The 14009-nt window shown below is 55.8% G+C and overlaps 3 protein-coding genes across 3 annotated transcripts; 2 read left to right on the forward strand and 1 right to left on the reverse strand.

Annotated features, from left to right (window-relative positions):
• Window positions 1–138: 138 nt before the first annotated feature.
• On the forward strand, window positions 139–1422 carry IE81DRAFT_367941 (hypothetical protein; the record flags this gene model as incomplete). Its single annotated transcript, XM_025517116.1, has 3 exons — window positions 139–586; window positions 676–809; window positions 908–1422. The coding sequence occupies exons 1-3, from the start codon at window positions 561–563 to the stop codon at window positions 1420–1422; spliced, it is 675 nt and encodes a 224-aa protein (XP_025368059.1). The 5' UTR covers window positions 139–560.
• Window positions 1423–7554: 6132 nt separating this feature from the next.
• IE81DRAFT_348848 (hypothetical protein) lies at window positions 7555–9611 on the forward strand (the record flags this gene model as incomplete). Its single annotated transcript, XM_025516302.1, has 3 exons — window positions 7555–7737; window positions 7823–8214; window positions 8858–9611. The coding sequence occupies 3 exons, from the start codon at window positions 7555–7557 to the stop codon at window positions 9609–9611; spliced, it is 1329 nt and encodes a 442-aa protein (XP_025368060.1).
• A 1285-nt stretch (window positions 9612–10896) lies between these two features.
• IE81DRAFT_348849 (hypothetical protein) lies at window positions 10897–12815 on the reverse strand (the record flags this gene model as incomplete). The annotated part of the gene is made up of 5 exons (XM_025516303.1): window positions 10897–11163; window positions 11282–11383; window positions 11467–11486; window positions 11604–12283; window positions 12502–12815. 5 exons carry the CDS (start codon window positions 12813–12815, stop codon window positions 10897–10899), a joined length of 1383 nt encoding a protein of 460 aa, XP_025368061.1.
• Window positions 12816–14009: the final 1194 nt, after the last annotated feature.

Genomic DNA, 14009 nt, shown 5'->3' on the forward strand with positions numbered 1-14009 from the left:
AGGCCGGCCTGTTCGCACGCATCGTAACCATGAGCGCGCGTCCGTGCATGCCGGCGGCAGTAGATCAGTGTGGTGGCCTCCCTTTCGTGGCTCGATCAACACAGCGATTCCAACTCAAGCTTGCAAATCACACACGCACCTTATTCTCACACACCGTGCGAGCGCAAAGTCTTGGAGCTTTTCTCAAGGCTCCTTCTGCTCCTGGTCTTGAACCACCAGCATCGAAACCTCGCCTGTTTGCGCCGCACTTTCAGCTTTTACATAGCGTGCGTGGACATCGTGATCATTCATTCAGTTGCTCTTACTTCTCCGCATATAAACGAGCAGACAACGTGGCATTCACTCGACTGCTCTGACTTCGCACGGCATACATACGAGCAGACAACGCGGCATTCAGTTGCTCTCACCTCGCACAGCATACACACGAGCAAACAACGTGGTGTCCAGTTGCGCTCACTTCGCGCAGCGTACATACGAGCGAACAACGCGAACTTTACTCAGGCCAAGGATCTCTTACGTGTCCAAGCAAACAACGTGGAGCGAGGCTCTTCGCGCTGATCATGGCTACTTCTTCTACAGGCGAAAGGTGAGCACCACAAAAAGATTTGAAAAGGGTTGTATCTGAGTCGCTGAATGGTGGGCAAGCTCACACTGCATTGATCAATGCCATCATAGTCTCGAGGCCCGTGTGGCAAACTTGACCGACAAAATCAAGGTGGCAGAATATGAGTCTCGCGCCCCCTTGTCCAGACACCTGGCCAGCTTTCCCTCATTGAAGGCTTTTTGTTGGGAGAGGTTACGGAGTCGGAGTTCGCAGCAGCAGTTGAGGGCATCGCACCAATCGTCGTCACGATCATCAAAATCAAGGCTCATCTCCGACGTCTGTTGCTTTTTGTCGGTCACGCAGACGAGGCTGTAGGTTCCAGCGACGCAGACGAGGATGGAGATTCCGACGATGGATATGCGCCTCTTTGGAATCAACTGAATCTGGTCCATCTGAGCGACAAAGATCGCGCCTTCATTCAGGAATATGAAGGGCCATGGACCAGAATCAGCCGATGCAACCGCTTCGAGCGTTGGTCGCGCGAAATCTTTCACGGAGTACAAGAGAAACAAGGGTCAATCGCTGGCGATGCAAGGATCCGCGACGAAAGAGTGCGATCCTTCCTTCTTTCGACCGCTGTTGAAGATGAAGAATCGGTCCTTCATCACATGCAAGTGAACACAGAGCGAAGAGCCGAATGGGAAAACCATCTTGAGGAGCGCTTCGATCAGCTCGCTGACCCCTGTGTCCAGGCGATGGAAGAGCTGGTCGATTCTCCTCACGCAGTCGATTCCGACAGCGAGGATGAGCTCTGGCGTATTGGCGGCAATGTGCTTGATGCCCGAGTGAGGCTTTGGGATAGAATGCGGTTGACGTAGCACATCGAACAAGAGAAGCAACAACAAGAATCATCGCATCTGCGCGATCCGCTGAGAAGTTCGCGCTTCATGGCGAGTAGCATCCAAGATTCGAGAATGAAGAGATTCGCGTGCCCAAGAAGAGTGCTGGCTAGGAAGGTGGACGATATTCACCGAAAATTGCTACGCTTCAACAAATCGGGCTTCTTCGGCGAACAGAGGCGCCAAGCCAGTCTCGCTGCGGCCGAAGCGGTATATGTCAATTTGCGTCGCTGTACGCTGCCCTCGCTGTCAGCGCTCCCGTCCGGGTAGCTCCGCTTGCCCAAATTCTTTGTCCTCGTTCATCACAAAGAGGCTCTGAGCGCCTGGTGCGATTCTTTTTCCCATCTCCCACCTCCCCGCTATATCGACCTTTGCCGCGGCCCCCTTCTCGCCCCTCCTCTCCCATGCTTTCTCACACTTTCCTCTGCGAAACACTCACACGCGGAACAGAGATCAGACTGCGAAGCTTTCAATCCATGCAATTCGCCTCGGACAGTCGAGGCTCGAACGCCAGTGCGCATCAGCAGCCGTCAAGTGCTCATTGATCAGGCTGTAACAGAAGAACAAATGAATGCGGTGCGAAACAGAATGGGGCATCGGAGTCGCTCGCTGAAGCCCAAGCGGCTGAAGAGGCAGAGGCACAGGTGGGTGCATTGTCCATCCGCGCGCATCAGCCACGTGGACGCGCGAGGCGAGCAGGCTCGAGGCATGGCTGGGCGCGAAAGGTAGTTGGGCAGTACGACGCGGATGGTCTGTGCTCAGGCCCTGCATGGTGCGCTTCGTACACGCCCCGCCGCGCTTTGTCGCCAGCGACTCACCATCACAACCTCTGCGCTTCACTCGCATACACGCTCATAGACCACCCAAAGTCTCAGCCTCGCAAGATTACTTGCGACCACTCAATACTCGTGTATCATCGAAGACGACCGCTCGCTATGTGACGCGCGCGCCGCGGCGCACGCATGCATGTACGCTACTGCGCTAGTAGAGCATCACTTGACTCAATACCATCATCATCGCTCTCTCATAGGTTATGAGCCCATACCTTATCACCCTGTTGCGGGCGCCACAGGCACCCCCAACACGCCTCTTGTGACACTACACACCTCACTAACATACCTAGCCACCATGGCTGCTGACAGCGCGGCTGGGGAAGCCTCGACGCCCAGAGCTGCCGCCTCCCGCAAGTCAGCAATTCCATCCACCGCCGTGGCCCCGCCAGCGGTGACGCATCCACACTTCGACAAGGCCGACCGCCTTGACTCAGTCAAACGCTATCCCCAATGGAAGCGTCAAGTGCGCGCCATGTTGCGACAGATGGACGCCTTACAACTCATTGAGCCAATTGGCGAGGCACTGCCTGAGAACCATCGCGAACTGAATCGGGCAGCTTGCGGCCTGCTTTCTCGCGCCATGGACCCAAAATACCTGGACATCCTTGACGGCCACGAGTCTGATGTCCACGAAATGTGGGAGGCCATCTCTGCCTACTTCACACCGCCGACCAGCGACGGAAAAGTCCGCACTGCTCAACACTGGTTTCGCTTCACTCAGACTGACAGCGACATCAACGTCCACATCCGGGACTACAAGAACCTCGTTGCATCCATGCGAGATCTTGCCATAACACAAGACAATTGGTGGCTGGTCATCCGCTTCCTTGACTCTCTCAACACGGACTATGACCGCATCCGAGAAAAGCTGCTTGAGAAGCAGCCCGTCCCTACCCTGGAGGAAGTGTTCACCCGCATACATGATGAGTGGCTCTCCGCTCGAGACCGCCACACCGCACTTGCAGCCTCTGCGCCCTCCGGGCATCCATCACGCACCCCAATTCCTGCGCTACGCGACGGACCACCACCTGCACCCTGTCGCAAGTGCGGTGGCAATCACTGGAATGCGCAATGCACTGCCACTCAGGCGGCACTTGACGCCTACAAGAACAGATCCAAGAAGAAGCCGTCTGCGCATCTCGCATCCACCTCCCATCAGCCTATGGGACTGGCAGGCCGACCCCTTCCAGTCGAGGCTCCGGGGGAGACAAGCGTAGGAGATAGCTCTCAAGGCACAGACGTCCTGCTGGGATGGGCCGCCACCCACTTGCCCGCCACACACATCGGACTCTCTGCCATGGGCAGTACAACCGACTGGTACCTTGACTCTGGAGCCACGCAACACATGACTGGGGGCCATCACAACTTGACCTCAGCCAAGCCGTTTGCATCCACCATTCAGGGCATTAACTCGACTGCTCCTGTCACCCATCGAGGATCCGCCACCATCGTCATGGACAACAACCATGGTGGAGTGGGTGTCCGACTCCGCAACGTGCTGTATGCGCCAGTATGCAAATCAGCCTCATGTCTGTTCAGGTGCTCGTGAGCCACGGAATGGATGTCACCTTCTTGTCCTCCGGCGCCCAGATCATAGATCGCAAAACGAGGGTGATCTACGGCCACGCAGATCGCACACCCGAGGGGTTATACCGCGTACGCCTCCTCCCATCCGCGCTCACCCCAGGATCGGCTCCTATAGCACTGGCAGGAAGAGTAAGCAAACATCAAGCCCAGTCCCTGACGACCTGGCACGGGCGACTCTGTCACCTTAATGCCGCAGACATCAAGATCCTTGAACGCAGCGGGTCACTGACAATCACCGACACCACCAAAGAGGCCTGCGACCACTGCCTAGCTTCCAAGGCGCATCGCCGCACATATGCTTGCCGCAAGGACATTGCATCCACTCAACCACTGCAGCTAGTCCACTCCGATCTGCTCTACATCGGTACGACCTCCACTCGCGGAAACAGCTACGTCTGCACCTTTGTGGACGACTTCAGCAGGAAGGTCTGGGCATATCCGATCAAGACCAAGGATCTGACACACGAGTGCCTGGTGCATTTTGTCAACCATGCTGAACGGGACTGCAACCACCGCATCTCCACCCTACGCTCGGATCGCGGGGGAGAGTACCTTGCACGCCGCACGCAGGACTTCCTTGGCTCTTCTGGGATCACACACCAGACCACGGTGGCGCACACGCCTGAACAGAATGGAGTGGCTGAGCGGGTCAACCGCACCTTGCTGGAAGCAATGCGCAGCATCCTACGCGGCAGCAACTTCCCCGTCCGCATGTGGGAATACGCCCTCTTGACGGTGGTCTTTGTCAAGAACAAGACGCCGCACTCTGCAGTCAAGCACCAAATCCCGAATCTAGTTTTTGGCGGACGTGACACTGCCGACCTTAGCCTCCTGCGCACCTTCGGCTGCCGCGTCTGGGTCCACCGTCCCTCTACGGAACGCATTGGAACCACAAAGCTTGCGGCCAAAGCAGACCCACGCATCTTCTGTGGGTATAATCCCACCACAAAGGGATACCACGTGTACGACCCTGACACCCGTTCTGTCTCCACAGCCACGGACGTTGCTTTTGTCGAGCATGTGTTCCCCCTCCTTCAGGCCACCGCCGAGGACGACATGGACCCCAGTGACGAGGACAGCGGACCCCCACCAGATGACGGCACCGCCCCTCCCCTCCGTTTTGAAGCGCCAGTCGGGCTACCTACGCCTGCCACGACAAGCCCCGCGAGCTCTCCGGTCGACGAACCCACTGGCGCAGAGCCCGCTACGGCCTCAGGAACTGGCACACCTCGCCGCTCGACGCGACGGGCACCGCCACCACGCCCTGCAGACGGGATGGTACCTACTTTCCAACCACGAGGAAACGATCCCGATCACCTTGTCAGCTGCGCTGCTGTTGATCTTGGCGGCATCGACCACGGCTCGCTGGTGTATGGCCTCGCCACACACTTCGCAGTGGAAACCGACCCCAACAATTACCGTCAGGCCATGTCCTCACCCTCGTCCGCTCTCTGGAAAGCTGCCATGGACGCTGAACTCCAGGCACAGACTAAGGCGGCCACGTGGACTCCGGTACCTCGCCCAGACGGGGCACAGGTTATCCACTCGCAGTGGGTTTTCAAGACAAAGCGCAACGCACAGGGTGAAGTGGAGCGCCACAAAGCAAGGGTGGTCGCACGGGGAGATCAACAATCTGCTGACAGCGCCGAGACTTATGCACCGGTAGCCAGCATGAAAAGCTTTCGCCTGTTGTCCTCACTGGCTGTCCATTTTGGGTGGGAGCTCCACCAAACCGACTTCAACACCGCTTACCTGAATGCCGCACGCAGTGGACAGGCGGTCTACATGCACCCACCACTAGGCATGGATCTGGCTCCTGGCAGCGTACTGCGCATCGACAAAGCACTGTATGGTTTGCGTACATCGGCCCTGGACTGGTTCCAGTGCCTCAGTGACGCACTTGAAACCATCCACTTCCGTCGTTCGGTCATCGATCAATGCGTCTTCGTTTTCGCAAGCAGGATGGTGCACACGCATATCTTGCAATCCATGTAGACGATGCTCTTATCACCGGCTCCTCTGCAGCCGCCATAGCTGCCGTCAAAGCAGACTTGGGACGCTTCTTCAAGATCAAGGACATCGGGCAAGCATCTCACTGCCTCGGCATGCAGTTCACCCGGTCGCCACAGGGCCTCCTTATCTCGCAACAGGCATACATACGCGATATTTCCAAACGTTTTCAGCAGTACAAGGGCACCCACTTGGGGACACCTCTCCCTGCGCACGTAACGTTCTCCCAACACGACGGAGAGCCAGTGAAAGAGCCGTATCTTCAGGTGCTTGGCTCGCTAATGTGGGTTATGATCGGGTCCCGCCTCGACATTGCCTACGCAGTGGGAGTTCTCAGCAGATACTCTTCGAACCCTGGCCCCGATCATTGGCAAGCCTTGCTTGGCATCCTTGAGTACGTCCGCGATACCGCAAACAGAGGCCTCTGGTACGCCGCGCGCCCCGGCACCACCCCGGCGCTCCAGCTCTACTGTGATGCTGACTTTGCTGGCGACACGGACACCTCGCAAAGCACGTCCGGACACCTTGCGCAGCTCGGAGGCCACACTATCTCTTGGGTATCACAACGGCAAAAACGCGTATCGCGCTCCACAGTCGAGGCAGAATACATCAAACTCTCTGCGGCTGCGTCCACAGCCGTGCACCTACGCGAGCTACTTAGCGACATCGGCCTTGCGTATCTTGTAGCCTCGCCCACACCCCTCTTCTGCGACAATGAAGGAGCGGTCTCCAATGCAAAGAACGGCAAGAGCAGCTACCGCAATTGCCACGTAAGGATTGACGAACACGTAGTGCGCGAGAGCGTGACTCGCAAAGAGTGCTCTGTGGTAGCTATCCGCACCAAAGAGCAGCTTGCCGACGTGTTCACCAAAGCCCTCGCACGCTCCACTCTGGACCAGCACATGCCCCGCATTGGGATCGTTGATCGTTCTCCGTAATCACATTCCCGATAGGTACATCCTCCTTAGACACTTTTCCCTAATTGCGAGACCATTGTTCCTACCCCTCTCGTTGTCCGAATGCCTCCTCCGTTCGCCATTTGCGGGGGAGTGTGACGCGCGCGCCGCGGCGCACGCATGCATGTACGCTACCGCGCTAGTAGAGCATCACTTGACTCAATACCATCATCATCGCTCTCTCATAGCGGCGCGCGCATGCATGTACGCTACCGCGCTAGTAGAGCATCACTTGACTCAATACCATCATCATCGCTCTCTCATACGCTACTCTTCCAAAGACGAGCTCAGCCCCGTAAGCGTATCGACCGGCCCTCGCGAACGGATCCGACAGATCGCAAGGACTCAGCTCGTGCGCACGGCAATTACCCCAGCTTGCCGCTCAAGCTGGTCATCGATTCAAAGCGCAGCAGCAGCCAAGAGGCAGCGCATACAGACGTGGACCAGCGAACTGGCGGGATCTTGATTTACAGGCGCAACATCGGAGACCTGCGTGGGTGAGTGTGATGCTCGAGGCCAAGATAGAGACTTGATGGGACACCAAGTAGCCATGTGGCGTCTCTATGGCACGTTCTAGCTATACGAGCTAGTGGCTGTTGCAAAGCCTTTGTGTGGCAACTTCGAGGCAGAACATACCCAGGGTATTTCTGTTCGCGGCTCTGGAGCTTCACTCACGCTGCCATGCCCTTCCTCTCGCTCCACTTTGATCTTGCTCAGCCTTCGCTATGAACTCCAGCTCACAACAGAGCAGCATCGCGGAAGGCGCTACTGCGGCCGAGATGCGCGTTGTGTGTGCGGATGTCGCAAAGGCAGATGGGGAAGGGAGCGCGGCTTTGCAGGAGGAGGGGGTCTCGGGCCAAGTGGATGTCGAGCAGGCGGCGAAAGAGCGCGAGAGTATGAACATCGAGGTGAGTCTACCGTTTGTTGAGTCGAGGAGTCTGTTCTTTATGAGAAGGTCTTGCTGACAGGGCTCCACACCGTGCTGTACTGTAGTTCCACGACGCGTGCGACGACCTTTCTCAGGATGTCGATTGGTCTACCACCGACGACGACAGCGAGCTGAGCTTTGAGGACGCGGAGGTCGGTACGAATCAGCAATTCGCCGACAATGTGCTGGACCAAAGCCCGCCAGCTTATGAGGAATCGGAAGCGCTGTCATCCGATTCCGAAGACTCGATGACGGAATCTTTGTCGTCTGAGTCCAATTTTTGGCCGGAACTTGTCAGGCGTCTTATGCGCGACGTGAATCGGGAGGAAATCGGTAGGCAGCAAGCGGAGGAGCACGTCACAGCGCTGGAGGAGCAGCTCCGAGGCGCTGGACTCGTTCCAATTCCTCGACCCGCGTCGCAAGGGACTCTGGCTGAGCGCACCGCGGGTCGTCTGCAGTAAGATGGTTGACATCAGTATTTGAACTTCGCCGATCGGTCTTCCATTTTCATTGTACAACGATTCGTGTTTAACGCAATTCATCATCGCGTCCGACGTCCAATGCTCAGGCTTCACGCTGAAAGTCTCGAGTCGAGGACTGCAAATGCCAAAGGGCGGTTCTGCTAGAGGCTTAGCTGATTCATGAGATGGCCAGCCAAGCTGTTGTCGGCAAGCGTCTCGATACGCTTTACAAATCGCGCACGACGCGACTTGCGAGTCACGTATGTGCGAACGCGCGCGCGCGGAGTCTGTGAGTGTTGGTTCGGGGTGGAGGTGTGCGTGTGCGTGTGCGTGTGCGTGTGCGTGTGCGTGTGGTGGCTCATGTGCCTGCCAAGACCCTGCGCGATAGACCCGCGCATCAAATTGTCCCGCGGTCATCGCGGACTAGCTAGTTTGGAAATCTCCGCGCGCGCGCGGCTTCCATGCATCAGCTATAGGCGGGTGCGCGGTGCGCGGGCGGGATTTTGCCGGCGGCACGAGCGAGCGCGCACGAGCCGCGGTGCGAAGAGGCGTGCGTGCTGCGTGGGCAGCGCGTCTTCTCTTCGTGACGGGTCCTCCGTCGGAGAATGAAGGACTCATCGCAAAAAATCGCGAGCTTAGGGTCCAGTACGATCAGGTGGACAGGGAGGCGGACCTGCACGTAGGGCAGCTAATGGATCTAACCATCAAGGTCGATGAGCTGGAGGAAGAGAAGGGAAAAGCCTTGGCGGACAACGTCGAGCTGGAGGAGAAGCTGGCCAGCAGTAACGAAGCAATGGACAGCCTGAAGAAGGAAGTCTGGAGGCTCAGAGAGGAGAATGCAGCTGGACTTGCGAGAGACTTTGAAGCTGTAGAGACTCTCGAGCGGGAGCGTCAAGACGCCGAGGAGGACAAGGCCGAGCTTGCAGAGCACATTGCTCAGCTGGCCGCGATCAAGCAGCGTGATGATGCAGCGATCGCGGAGCTGAAGGCCAAAGTGCAGCGGCTCGAGCAGACTTCTACCAGGGCTCAGTTGGTTTCCAGTGGCGCGCGCACCACTACCTTGCCTTCCCGCAAACATTTGCCGCAGCAGCGATCTGCACCTCTTGCTCGCGTGCTGCCGGCGAGCAATGCTCCGCAGCCTCAACGTCAACGACCATCGGCTCTCTCTCGCATTATGCAGTTAAGTGACGACGCTGGCGACAGCAGCTCAATGCGCTCGCACGAGGGCAACACATACACTGCCGGTCCGCGCTCGCACAGCTGGTTCAAGTGGACCAACAGTGGACTGCGCATTCTGCATGGCTCGCCCAACTCTTCCGGGGCCATTTCAGTGACGGCAAACGAGGACGACTTTGCGGGACCCGATTCCGACTATTCGAGCAGCCTCGAGTGAACGAGTCGCCTTGGCGCTCATTCGATGACGAAGGAGCACACGCTTCGAAGTGAAAGCACCTCGACCTCTCTACCATCCAACCGAAACCGCTCGCACTATCCGCAGGCCGCAGACGAGGCCTTTAAGTCTCGTCCAATTTTTCCCTCCAACCACTCGCCGAGCGCGACACCCTGCCTCTTCTCTCACAGGTGCATTTCTTCTCTCAAAATTTCTCTACGAATCACGACGGTGGACCTCGACACCTACTTTTCACAATTTGCCATCATCGAGATCACGACGGTACGGAAACAAACACGCATCCGACTTGGACCAGCGTGCTGCGCTTTTGCTCTTTCCGCAACGTTTTTGCGACCACTGATACGATTGCAGAATAGAGCGAATGGCATGCTGTTCTGTAAAGAATCAACTGCGATTCTCGCTCGCGACTACCACGCTGCTTGATGCTCGTGATTAACACCATTCGAAAGGGACACCTTGTGCAGGTGCGTTGGATTTTCCGGATCATCAAGACTGCCTTGCGCTTGCCATTCTAGCATTCGGCATTGTCACTTATCCGTGCGTCAGCTCTCTGGTGCTCCTTGTTGTGCTGCCATCCTCTCGGAGACAGGCCATCTGAAGGAACGGCTTGGATAGTTTGTCTTTTGGCCGGTCTATAGTCTTCTCCGAAAGAAGGGCGTGGGAATCCGTGCGCGAATGATGAGAGAGGAGCGCGCGAAGACTGCTGCGAGAAAAAAAAGAGATTGACGGAATCCACGCTGAGCCTGCAGCTGAAACGAAGAGGGTCAAGGAGATTCGTGCTGCGAGAAGCAATTAGTATCAGACAGCTGCGATGGTGAATTTGGAGCCCTACCCCTTTGCCTCTCGTGGCAATGTGTGAGCGAGAAACTTACGATCGGATCTGTTTCACCGCAAGCAAATCACAGAGTCCTAACCTTGGTGAAAGGGCTCCAGCGGTGCGAAATTCAAGGTGCAGCTGAAGAGTGTTCAGTGAAGGTGTTCGAAGAACACAACACATAGCTTGCGCGCTAGCTTGAACTTAGGATCCATGCAGAGCAGACCGAGCACAAGCTCGAGTTGCAGAAGGCTGCGGGTCTTAGACGACGCTAGGTCGTCAAGTCAAGTGGATCAACACCGAGGTTGGTGGCGGAAAAGATTGGCCATACGGAGTGTTCAAGGCAAGGTGTGCCAGGTGGCTAGATGCTGAGCTGAGAGGGACATCTCATGAGTAGACCCCAGCTTGGACAGGAGATTGCAGCCTGGTCGTGAATGGGAGGCGCTCTGCTGCTTAATCTGACAAGCAGGAAGCTCGAGTCACCCTTTTGAAGACCCATCTCATCCTCCTCTTTCTTCTACACCGTCTTTTGGGTTCTTGAACCTCCTCTTGCACATGTTGCACCTTGCCCTTGGCGCGATGCAGAAAGAGAAGATCAGTGCAAGTGATTGTAGCTTCACCCTGCTGCTTGAAAGCTGGCAGTTGCTTGCGCTTTTTCGTTGTGCTCCTCCTCTCCTTGCTGAGCTCATTTCTGATTGTGCTGGCCTGGCCTTGAGAAGGCTGAAGGTGTGCTCAGAGTCCTTTGTTCTCTCTCATGCGTGCCGCACATGATTGACAGACTTATGTTGCCAAAGTCCTTCAGTCTGAGGGTCTGAAGCTTGCTGCAGGGAGTGCTGACCATCAAAGACTCTGCTTTGCTCTTGCTATTGTAGCGCTCTTGGACTACAGACGTCATTTGGCTCTTGAACCTCAAGATCCTTTTCAAGTTTTGTATCTTGCCCTGAGCATGGCACAGAACTAGCAGATGAATGCAAGGATTAGGGTCACCTCAATCAAGACAGCAAGCATATGAGTCCCACTCACCATCAACTGTCCCAAGAACCCTGGCGTTATCACAGCTGAGTAGCCTCAAGTGAGCAAAGCAAAGAGAAGTTGGAGCATTTGCAGTCGCCAATGCATGGCCGCAAAAGCCAGCCCGACAGTGAGTACAGTGTACATACCAAAGTTGATTGCGTTCACGACCTTCAGCTTGTTCCTTGTGCTCTTGAGCTCACGTGCCAAGAGAGCAAAGTTTCTGGCCTGTGTCTCTTGCTCTTTTGAGATTTCTGCATTCTTACGGTCGGCGTCTGACCTAAGACCTTGCTCTCTGTTGAGATCGGCCCTGATGGTCTCCACCTGACTTTGGGAAAGGTGGCATTGTCCTCGCAGCTCTTGGACTTCTCCGCTGCTTGCTGCGTGTGCGCGACAAGCTTCATCCATGTTGTCTCGAAGGCCGCGAGCCTGAACCTGCATTCCTTTGTGAAGAGACTCTGAGACCAAGCACTTGCTCTTCCAGTCCTCTGCTTTGCGCTTCCAAGCGTCTGGAAGTTCTTGGACTTCTGCCTCAAGGTCTTCACTGAGAGTGTTCTGCTCGCGTAAAGAGCTCCCCAAGCTCTGTACCCTAGCTTCAAGCGCGCTGGAGGCGCGTACGGCCTTCTCCAAGCTCTGTACCCTAGCTTCGCTGGAGGCGCGTACGGCCTTCTCCAAGCTCTGTACCCTAGCTTCAAGTGCGCTGGAGGCGCGTACGGCCTTCTCCAAGGTCTTCACCCTAACTTCAAGTGCGCTGGAGTCGCGTACGGTCTTCTCCAAGGTCTTCACCCTAGCTTCCAGCGCGCTGGAGTCTCTTGCTCTTTCGAGATTTCTGCCTTCTTACGGTCGGCGTTGGACCTGAGACCTTGCTCTCTGTTGAGATTGGCCCTGATGGTCTCCACCTGACTTTGGGAAAGGTGGCATTGTCCTCGCAGCTCTTGGACTTCTCTGCTGCTTGCTGCGTGTGCGCGACAAGCTTCATCCATGTCGTCTCAAAGGCCGCGAGCCTGAACCTGCATTCCTTTGTGAAGAGACTCCGAGACCAAGCACTTGCTCTTCCAGTCCTCTGCTTTGCGCTTCCAAGCGTCGCGCTCCTGCGTCGAGGTGGTCAAGAGGCTCTTTGTCAAGGAGATCTCGTTCTCCATGCGCTGCAAGTTGCCCTGAGCATAACTTCGGGCGAAAGAAGAGATGCGGGTGTTGATCCCCTTTACCTCTTTCCTCAAAGCTGTCAAGGTTTTTTGCGGGAGTGAAATTGCGCTAGTAGCCATGGTGTCGGGCTCAAAGAAAAATTGCGCGTAGTTGGAAGGGTTGAAGAGAGTTGGACCATGCGGCGTCAGTGTGTGGTCACCAAACGTGATGCTCATACTTGAGCTTGTTGGCATATGAGTGCAGACTGGAAAGCAGGACCATGCAGTGCTGGTGCAGAAAATAGAGCGCTACCTTGTCAAACCAAGGACTGCTAAATGTTCTGGGTTGCAGGGTGACCCTTGAGCACGCTCACAATGAGGTGGAATTCTCTAGCTCACCTTGTGGCCTGCTGCTTTGCTGCACAGTATTGTTGAAGCCAGAGGTGGACTTCACAGCACACCAGAGCTTGGAAGTATTGCCACAGCTAAGCACAACAATGTCTGGTTCAAATTGCGCCGCAGAGCATAGTCTACAAGGCCTCAATGTGCCTGTAGCTTCAGGATTGTGACACCAAAAGAGCCTCCAGCGCTCTGCCAACTGTCCCCATGGTCATTCCTGGGTAGCTACAAGAATGTCTGGCCTTGCTCTTGCCAATCAGCTGGGCCATTGCCTTTTGCTGCTTGGGCTTGTCCTTGTGAAGATGTTTGACCTTGCTTGCAAGTCAGTCTTGATCTTTGAGGCAAGTTCATGAGCTGATATCTCTTGCAGCTTCCTCTTGAGCTCCTTGATAGCAACATTGAGTCTGTGAAACATGCGCAGGATGGCAATCTGAAGAAGCCCGCCATGATAGCTACATCCAAAACAAAGCAAAGCTAATGCTGAAAAGAGCAGGGAAGTCATTGTCTGTATGGTGTGTGGAGAGAGAAGTGAGGAAGCTGAAGATGGTCTGCCACGGTATCTCAAGTGTAAAATAAGGTTTAGTAGAAGAAGAGGCATCGTTTTAGCAACCTTTGCTTGTGCCAGTGTGCAAGCATCACTTGACACTACAAGTAAGTTCGAAGGGGATCAAAGGAGTCTAGCGCGACACTGCGGAAAAGGGAAGGAACAGGGAGAAATGGCAGCTCCTCGATGAAGACCCCTCGGCAGGAAGGTCGGGACAGGGATCCTGAAGGTTCGCTCTTGATGATTTCAAGAACGCCATGGGTGAGGCGCCACCCATTTCTTGTACTGCTTTGGTTTTCCAGCAGCAGCGGTGATCTTGTGAATTTTTTTCTCGTCTTGATGAGCCTGTGGCGACTTGAGTGGTGCATCGAGCTTGGCAGCCTCATCTTTTTTGGTCATCTGAGGAGCAGGCACATTGCGAGGAGGAAGGCGGGGCAACGACGTCACATGTCGGGGCTTGCTAGCTGACGGCTTAGCTTGGGGCAGAC

Source organism: Ceraceosorus guamensis (genome assembly GCF_003144195.1).
Source record: "Ceraceosorus guamensis strain MCA 4658 unplaced genomic scaffold IE81scaffold_54, whole genome shotgun sequence".
Lineage (NCBI taxonomy): Eukaryota > Fungi > Basidiomycota > Exobasidiomycetes > Ceraceosorales > Ceraceosoraceae > Ceraceosorus > Ceraceosorus guamensis.